The 10,101-nt window shown below is 35.0% G+C and overlaps 1 protein-coding gene across 1 annotated transcript; it reads right to left on the bottom strand.

The window, feature by feature from the left end:
- Positions 1-6,265: 6,265 nt before the first annotated feature.
- Positions 6,266-7,820, bottom strand: LOC118740390 (dolichyl-phosphate beta-glucosyltransferase). The gene is made up of 5 exons (XM_036471902.1): positions 7,570-7,820; positions 7,324-7,498; positions 7,053-7,258; positions 6,805-6,992; positions 6,266-6,736 (listed from the first exon to the last, which is right to left on the bottom strand). The coding sequence occupies exons 1-5, from the start codon at positions 7,639-7,641 to the stop codon at positions 6,391-6,393; spliced, it is 987 nt and encodes a 328-aa protein (XP_036327795.1). The 5' UTR covers positions 7,642-7,820; the 3' UTR covers positions 6,266-6,390.
- Positions 7,821-10,101: the final 2,281 nt, after the last annotated feature.

Genomic DNA, 10,101 nt, shown 5'->3' with positions numbered 1-10,101 from the left:
ATAACTACTCCGAAAAGTGGTTGGAACAGGCAAACAACACCTTGATGAAGTTACCATGCACGTGGCCATCCCGAAATATGCAGCTAATCGTACTAAATGATGATGAAAATAATTACATAAACAAATAGATTACACAGGCCTACAAAATTTAAAAAAAGTTCAGACCCTGGGACTAGCTTATACTTTTCTAAAGGTTTTCGTTGCGCTGAATCTGAATCCGAAATCAGTTTTGCTCGATTGGCTTAGGTTTTCGAGATATTTGAGCCTAAACACACGAAAAACCCGATTTTTAGCTATATTCTTCATGTATTTTCATCAAGAATAGTTTGTTTTTTTTACAAAATTGAATAAATCATTTGAAAGCAAAATATTTTCCCTTGATAATGCTGTTTAACTCAACGAGATATCTTGTTTTAAACCTGAGATATTGTCCATTGAAGTTCATGAGTTTTGCGATATTACTTCTTTGCACAAATGCTTGAAAGACAAAACCCGAAAAGAAACAGATTTGTGGTATACGTTTAGGCGCCTTTATTAACATAATGAATGTGTGTGTATATGTGCGCGTGCATATGCATGAGAAATTCTCTAGGAATTTCATTTGATATTATATATATGTATGTGTAAAGTAGAGCTCTCGATTTTGTTCGCACATTTTCAAACAGCCCGGGTATATGAGCAGCGAGTACTCGCACACTTGTTCAATGCATGGTGTTATTATTTCACCATGGTTCAATGCTCATTACTCGAAAATTTTCGAGCATGAGCTCGAGCAATTCGAGTTTTTTCGAGTAAATTGAGCAATGTTTTTTTTATTATATTGATATTTTTGGTAGCAACTTTTTAATTTTTTTAAATTATTGATATATAATGCAAAGATTGTTTCATTGGTATTTAATAATATAATTTATTTAACATGAATTAGAAAGCAGCTGCTGACAAATACAATTTACAAATTTTCTTTTGTTTATGAAATTGTTCAAAAACTCGAAAATTTTGAACAAACATTTGAGCAGTTGAGCAATGAACGAGTTGCGAGCGAGTATCGAGCTACTCGCATTGCTCGATACCCGGGTATCTAGAGCTCTAGTGTGAAGTACATGATATATATATGATATATGGTATACATGATATCTATATATATAATACGCGAAGGGTTTTTTTGTGCAGCGTAAAAGATCTGTACCGTTCGCCCGATTTTCAAAAATAAGATGTCAAATTAAAGCGCTTGGTCTGTAGATGTGCAATAAGGTTTTACTTTTTCGAAATGAAATTGCCACCTGATAAAAAATTGCATTCAAATAATTTACTAATCAATGCCATCACATCCACACCGTTCGTTCGATTTTCAAAAGTGAGGTGTCAAATCAAACTTTTTCGAAATAAGTTGCCACCTTTTAAAAAATTAAGTTCAAAGTAATACGCGAAGGCTTTCTTTGTTCCGAATAAAAGATCTGACTTTAGGTGTGCAATAAGGTTTAAATTTTTCGAAATAAGTTGCCACCTTTTAAAAAATTAAGTTCAAAGTAATACGCGAAGGCTTTCTTTGTTCCGAATAAAAGATCTGGACCGTTCGTTCGATTTTCAAAAATGGGGTGTCAAATTAAAGCGCTTGGCCTATAGATGTGTGTTATTTTTTCGAAAGGAGTCGCCACCTGTAGAACAATTGAATATAAACTATATAATAAGCAATGCCGTCAAAACAGCACCGTTGGTTTGATTTTCCAAAATAAGGTGACAAATTAAAACTCTTGGACTGCAGATATGCAATAAGGTTTTACTTTTTTGAAAAGAGTTGCCACCTTTTAAAAAATTTCATTCAAATTATTTAAAAAAATCAATTATTACGAAATGGGTATCAGTGGAAAGGGTTTGTTTAAAAAATTAAATCCAATTTGAATAAAGAAAATTAATTAGGAGAAATATGTTTCAACATATGGGCGCATAACGAAAGAAAATATTTTGAAGAGGGTTGCCACCTTCTTGCAATGTCGAATTTAATTAACTTATCCAGAAGTTATATGAAGTGTCAAAATAATGATGTGAAACGAAAGAATATTAAGAAGACTCACGATCACATGTTACATGCATGATGTCGAAATCGTCGATAGTGTAGTGGTAGTGATAACCAGACATTGAACAACCGGCCCTTAGTGTTCTGGGGAGATTATGCCGCCGTCAGAATATTAAACATTGGCTTTCACAGTCGCCATTGGCGATTCGTACTGGGCGAACTCAGGAATAATTAAAAGGACACGCAGCTACTGAACGAATGAGACAGGGAACGTGATCTACATCGTCAAATGAGAAGTGCCGTAAGTTTGAAATTACATCGCGCCATTGACTAAACCGAGCTGACGTGTGTTACGATTGGCCCCATGGATGTGGTTTGCCAATATTATACTTTACAGCGACTTTCAGAATCAATAGGTATCCACGAATGTCAATAAATACAACCACATATTCGGCATTTAAGGAAATTTCGTCTCTTTAGCCTACATTGAATTTCTGTAGCCCAACGAATCTTATCCATTTTGTCTTTTTGTCGCCAGCAAATGCAAAGCACATTTCTTAAAATTTAAAAAGTAAAAATTTTACTACTAAAAATTTAAAAAATATTCTTAAAACTTGCAAAGAAGTTTGGAAAAGAAATATCACTGTTTTGTCCTTTAGGAGTAGGGTGGGAGTGTCATTGATAAAATTAGAGTGAGAGAAAGTTTTTCTTACAAAACCTTTCATTATTGAATTATCGGTAAAACCCATGGTACAATAAAAACAGGTAGAAGCCAATTTGACGTTAAACCTGCAAAAGTCAAGTTTTCGGGAGAGTAAAAATAAAAATGAGCGTATGTAAGGAAAAATAAAAAATTACATTTAGCTAGTTGACGTTTTTAAGTAAATTTGAAGTTTATTTTTATTTATTTATTTACTTTAGTTAAAATTCGTTAATTTGTATGTTGTTTTCTGTTTTTGATTTATGAGTTGCAGTGTTGTTGGAGGGGCTTTCCGGCATAAGGGTCATAGGAACAGCACTTGGCATCAAACGTTCCTTTCCTGTACCTCCCGGCGCATTTGTGATATCTGCTGCTTTAAAATGTTTAACGCACAGCAAGGCATTTCGCTGCAGCTCTTCCCCACAGCTGCTTTCGCAACGCTCCTTCCGCGAAGGACATTGAGGCACGTTAAAAAAATAATTAGTGGTATCTGCTTAATATTTAACATCACATAAAAAACAACGCTTAGGGTGCTGCATTTTTAACACATACACTAAGTATAAACCGCACAACACTACAAAAATTTAAGTGTTAATTGAAATATAGGAAATAAAATAAATTCAAGTTGAAGTTTAAAGGTTTGGTTCTCATGAGAGCAACGTCAAAATGGCTTCTACCTGTATTTATGTGCCTTGGGTAAAACCTGTCTTATTTCAAAACGTTTCTCTCTTTCATCCCTAATTATCGCTACCTTTTATATCTAAAAATATCGATATTTTGGTATGAATAGATAAGGCTTGATGTCAAGAGCTTCCGGTGAGCAAACCTCATTTTTGGCACAAGTCAGTTACGAGGTTTTGCAGAACCGCGATACACGGTTTTGTACTTTAAACGACGGTTTATATACATATGTACATATGTATGTATCAGGATTGTTGCGAATATTCGCATTCGCAACCGCGGAACTTCCGCATAAATTTTAACATTCGCATTCGCAATAATCAATGCGGAGCTTTTGCGAATGCGAATATTGTGCAAGTGCCCCAAAAAATATATCAAAACACATTTAACGCATGGAATGGAAAAACAAAACGGATTTGATGGCTTATAGTACCGACAGCGGTGAGTAATTAATTGTGAATGCCTGAAACTAGGAAAAGCCAAGCTCAGCTAACTAATAAAAAAAACTAATTACAAGCTGTTCATTACAGGTGAACCTTTCCAAGAGGTCACCCGGGAATTAAGCAAATCCGAGACCTTTATCGTCCGTGATTCCAATAATTGAATTTATTATAAAAAACGGGGTCACCTTTTTAACAAAATAACAAGATTTAAACTAATTCTGCTGGCAGCCACGACTTTCAAAACAGAATTTTCTTCGAAATTTTCATTCCTACAAAATAACAATTTATTAGCCATATCCACCTATTCACAACGTCGCGACGCTATAGGCACACATCTTTCAAACCAGTCACAGAAGACAGGATTAAAAATGAATTACAAAAACTAAAATCGAAAAACGCTGATGTAACAGGTTCTCCAAATTCTGAAACAACCAAAAGAATTGGTTCTCCAAATTGGAACACAACGGTGTTTAAACAGCGATATTGCCATGATGCTAGATTGTGAAGATGAAAGTCAGGAGGATACATCCGAAATTTGCAGCCCCGATGCAATTCTCGAATTATTGACCCGCAAAAAAAAAAAAACTGAAGTCCTCTCAACTGGTGCAGCGTCAATCTAAAAGAATTTACAATTTTGTAAAGTTTCAAGTTTTTCAAGTTTGTCGCCTCGAGCGAGTAGTTATTTAATGGCGCAGGTTTGATTAACGACCCGTTAGGAAACAGGCTGTAACCCGAAAAAAACAGTAAAATTACTCTTTCTTAAATAGAATGTTCCAATTTTTTTATTTAAGTACTAAATAAAAAAAATACTAAAAATTACTAAATTTTCCATTTTTTTTACCTAAATAACCTAATGTACTCACCAAAAAATATTTCTTAAAATACAGAGAAAGGCCGCATAGACGGACGCTCTAATAAGCGGACACATTCTTTGGAACGAACAATTTTTGGTTTTTTTCCATACAAAATGCTCTCCCATACACGGACTTTCCGATAAAAGGACGCGGACACTCAAAAATGTCCAGTTATGAAAAAAACTCTCCCGAAGCTCTAATAAGCGGCCAATTATGTTTTGTTTTTCAGTCAAATGTTGACTCTTGCGCTTCTACATATGTATATGTACACAAGAACATAGCCCATATTCAAAAATATTTTCTTTTCTAGAAAAAGTATTCAGCCGCATTGCGTAAGTCGGTAAATTAGGCTAAATTGTAAAATGACGTGAAATTTTCGATACGATTCGACTCTCGAAAAACGACTTACATTCGATACGACTCTTGCAATGAGGGTGGTTGCCTTTTCGAGATTTGTCGGTAGGAAAGAAAACGCAATAAATTTGAATTTATTTTTAATTCATCCTGTTTCTGTCTATTGAAGAATAAATATTATTTTAATTTAGAAACCCGCAATTTAAATTTTTTTATGTATGCGATTTTATTTTATTTTTTTACGAAATTCCTATAAGCGGACATCTCTCATAGGCGGACAAAAAAGGTGACCATCGGTGTCCGCATATTGGAGCTTTCACTGTATTTGACATCCGCATTCGCATTCACATCCGCGGATTTCTAAAATTCCACATTCGCAACATCCCTACTATGTATGCATGAAGCCATTTTATTAGGCTATTTAACTTACCTTTGTGCAGTATATGCGTGGCATTGTCTGCGGTCTGGAAGTTGTCATTAAAATTAATATTTGCAGCTTTCGCAACATGAAATGTTTCAACCTCGCGATTTCCTCTGTCTGCAATACATTTTGCCTTTGGTATCCATACACATCATTATCTTGTTCAATTAATTTAACTATGTAATCATTAAAATTGTAATAATTGGTAAAACTATTTAGAGACATGTTGTTGTTGTTGTTGTAGCAGCATACAAATTCCCCAAAGACTTTTTGGGGAGTGTTGCTGGAGTGACAGTCCTTGGCCAGATATAAATCTGGGTCGTTCCGGTTACGTAGGCCCGACTGTCGTGGGCAAATGTCTTCGAAATTGGATTTCAAATTGAAATTTGTCGTGTAAATATTTATAATTTCAAATTGAAATTGAGAATTGAAATCGCCCAATTTGAAGCTCGGGGAAATGTACTTTAGTGTTATTTTACGGTTTATCGTTTTCTCAGTATAGAAATGTGTACGAAAACCGCTCCCTCGGAAAACCATATTTTTCTCTGCTGGGTGGGAACACAAACAATTTTTAAGGAGCAGCGAGGCACGCTGGGTGTTTGCTTGTAAATAAGAAATTCTTAATTTAAAACTACTCGGTGTTTAGAGGGGAATGCACCGACTTTTTTATAAAGCTGGATTTGAAAATATTTTTTTTTAGCTTTAAAAAAAATCTAGTAAAAAATGTAGACAAAATTATCAGTCACGCGTAGGTAAGTTTATAACGATTGATAATGTGATAACTAAAAACAATTGATATTAAAGATTTTAATGGTAAAAGTTTGAATGTAATCTTTTCTTTTTAATAACTTTAACATAGTTTCTTAATTGGAATATCTTCCATTGCGCGAGTCTAATATTAAAATAAATAAAATGCTTCGAGATTAGGAACTATGTTCCTTATTTTGGTCATATAATTGCCAGGCTCCGATCGTATACCTGAACCAGATTAAAAATAAGTCAACGCCCATTTGTATCCAAGACCAGACCGGTGTTAATTTAGAGCCTTCGATTTCTTTCCAAGTCACAGCTACTTCAGCTATAGGAAATTTCAAACGCTCAGCTATATAAAGCAGTTCAACGTCAAAAGCCCATCGTTCTACATGTAAATTTTTGAAAAGAGTGTTCGCTGCAGAACGAGTTAGTAATTTGAAGCCACATTGAGTATCTCGTATGCTACGGACTGCGAAAAGCCAAACCAGAAAGTGAAAGCCGTGCATAAGGAATGTTCTGCAAGGAGTTAGGAAAAATGTATGCCAACAAAATGAAATAATAATATGTATAAAGTTATGGCTAACCTAAAGAGACTGCGTGTTGCAATAGCTTCCTGCTCTAAATGAGCACGGGAACCAACAACAATAGCGTCCGACTGCCAATCTTTGGATATATTATTTATGCTTTGGTCTAATTTATCATAATCAGAAAATTTGGTCGCGCCATCCGCGTCAGCAAAGAGAAGGTAGCGTCCTCTCGCACTTAGCATTCCCTATTAATGTATCGTAATAAACAAATTATATAATAACGTGATAAACTGTTGTTTGAGTACCAGACGAACAGCACCTCCTTTGCCGCGGTTTTCAATAAGCTCCAGCACACGAAATTTGTCTACCGTATAGCGTTTTGAATACTTCAATGCAAGTGAAACGGTGCCATCACTGCTGCCATCACTAACAACTATAATTTCATAGGTAAAGCTGTTATCTCTAGACTTTTCTTCTAAGAAACCCACGCATTCTTCTAGCATTTTTGGCACTGTGAAGACAAATTAAAATAGATAAATTATTCGCTTAACATAGTTTTATTAAGTTTTTACTCACATCGCTGTTCTTCGTTGTATGCTGGTATAATCACACTGAGATCTAGAGTCGGTGCGTCTGATATTGATGGGAAATTCACATTTTGTATCGCTATTGGATCGAGGAAATGTGTCTCCTCTTTTCGTCTTTTGATAACTGGAAAAGGGCTTGTTATCGCTTTTTGTATAATAAAAAGCTGATACAATTTTGTATGTAATATAATTATGTATCTTAATTCCGAATAAAAGGATTCAGAAGACTACTTACCACCACTACAAGGGAACTCAATAACGATAAGCCGGCGATAAGAATCACCTGCGCAAGCTCCACCAGGGACATCAGGTCTATCTTATCTTAACAATGATGAGACCAAAGAGTCTTTTAATCACTTAATGTATTAAGCAAAAGCAAACAGCTAAAACGCCACGTAATTTACCAAAAATTTAGACGAATATCACACGACAACAATTGTTTATCTGTTGACCAATTGTGCGTGTGTCATATTTTCCCAGAGAACGTAAATTTATAAACTTACGTTCTCTGTTACTGGACCAAGCAGTCACGATAGATTTTAATTGCGAACTCGCCATTCCTAGCTGACGCTAGATGACGCTGTAACAAGGTTGGGAACTGAATGGAAATGACAATTGAAGGAAATATTGCCTAAAACCCGGTACAAAATGGCAATTTAGCAATAAATTTTTTTTTTTTTTATTAAACAGCTATATAATAGCCCAACAGATGGCTGGAACCACAAACTAATTCTTACGACGCACATAGGAGTATTTGTTGAAAAAGCCGGTCATAAGTCGAATTAAAAAAATATGTTTAATCTCATCTCAGAAACTATTTTCTTGAAGGTAGATAATCGGTTTATCAAATAGCAGACGCCAGAATTTTCACAGCGTTTAGTGTCTGAGCATTGTTCATTGGAACCTAGTCATTGTTTTAACCATAAATCTTTGTTCTCGTCAATCCTAGATTTCCATAGTGTGTAATGGTTAACTGTGCTTTTGTTTTGTGAAGTAAACGAAAAAATCTTTTTGGACATGGAAGGGCAAGGTATGTACTTTATAATAACAATTTATTTTTTTAATTTCATGCCAAGACTGCACCCGTAATTTTTTTTTAACTAAAATTTATCAAACAGTAGTGTTTTTAAATAGGTGTCGGACCTTGTCAAGTAAAATTGTTAGCGTGATCATAATATTTGGACCCTTTTTGAATATAAATGGGAATAAAATTGTCCCCACATGTCCACAATTTTGTTTTCTCAGTTCTCAAAGTATGCACTGCAAAAACAGGTGTCTTGGCAAAAATCAATTCTCCTCGCTTTTATAATAATTTTTTTACATGTCCTCTGTAAAGACAGTAGGAATGCCTTTGTCCAATTTCCTAAACGTGTTTTCACAGCCGACTAAATATAAATGCTCAAAACATAACCTAAAAACGTTGTTCTGTTGAAATACAGCGAAATTTGCATTCATTTTGTAAATTTTGGAAAAATTGTATTAAACTATCAATTAAACATTTTATTTAATTATAAAAACGATCTTCATTTTAAAATTAAGTGTGAAAAATCACTTTTCTCGTTTTCTCGATAATGTCATTAGGTTAGGTTTTTGTTAGGTTTTTTTTTTCAAAATGGGGTTGTGATGGGTCCAATCAGAAGCAGTATAAACAAAAATTTACCAACAGTGAAGACAGTGACGCCAATATTTTTTTGAGTTCACTCGTACCTGTGAGATTGATTGTCTCAATTCATGGAAAATTCAAGACGATTGTATGGCAAAATCCAACACCGAGCTCAGTAAGGTTTTGTCGACCTATCCGAGCAAGATTTATCCATGAAACAAAAGATGTGACAAAAGAAGAAATCGCCTACATTGAAGAACAATGCCAAGAACTTGAAGAAACGATAGTAAATTCTCCTAATGGAGTTACTAAAATAAAGCACACTTTAGTGCTTACTATGGTAGATGGAAAAGTCTGCAACGCAGCTACAGATACAACATCTACTATGAGGTGCTACATATGTAGCCAAACTTCGAAAGATTTTAATAAGCTGAAGAAACCAACTCAGATAAATAACGAGGCACTCAAATTTGGCCTGTTGGTCCTCCATGCTAGAATTCGTTTCTTCGAGTCCCTATTGCATTTATCGTATAAGCTAACATTAGAAAAATGGCAAGCACGATCGAAAGAAGAGAAAGAAATATTGCAGGAAACCAAAGAAAAAATTCAAAAACGTTTCAGAGAAGAAATGGGTCTCCTTGTTGACATTCCGAAAGCCGGTTATGGTAACACAAACGATGGCAATACGTCAAGGAGATTTTTTGAAGACTCAGAAACCTCTTCTCGGATTACGGGAGTTAATCAAGAGCTTATAGAGCGATTTAGAGTTATTTTAGAAGTTATTTCAAGCGGCTACGATATAGATCCCGTTCAATTTGATAGATATGCACAAATTACAGCGAAACTTTACACAGACTTGTATGACTGGCACCCAATGTCTCCTACACTCCATAAAGTATTAATACACGGTTCCATGGTGATCACTCATTCCATTTTACCAATTGGACAGCTATCAGAAGAGGCAGCCGAGGCCAGAAATAAACACTTCCGAAAATACCGCCTGGATTTTTCCCGAAAATTTTCTAGAGTAGAGTGCAACAGAGATATTCTAAACAGGCTGTTACTAACATCTGACCCATTCTTGAGCTGCACTAGCAAAAAGAAAAATAAAAAAAAAAAAAAGCCGTTTTCTGAAGAGGCAAAGAAACTCCTGATTCCGAGTAC

This window comes from Rhagoletis pomonella, unplaced genomic scaffold (assembly GCF_013731165.1).
Source record: "Rhagoletis pomonella isolate Grant_MI unplaced genomic scaffold, Rhpom_1.0 Rhpom_scaffold_00006, whole genome shotgun sequence".
Classification (NCBI taxonomy): Eukaryota; Metazoa; Arthropoda; class Insecta; order Diptera; family Tephritidae; genus Rhagoletis; species Rhagoletis pomonella.
Note: the sequence above shows the minus strand (reverse complement) of the source record. Positions and strands in the feature narration are given on the sequence as shown.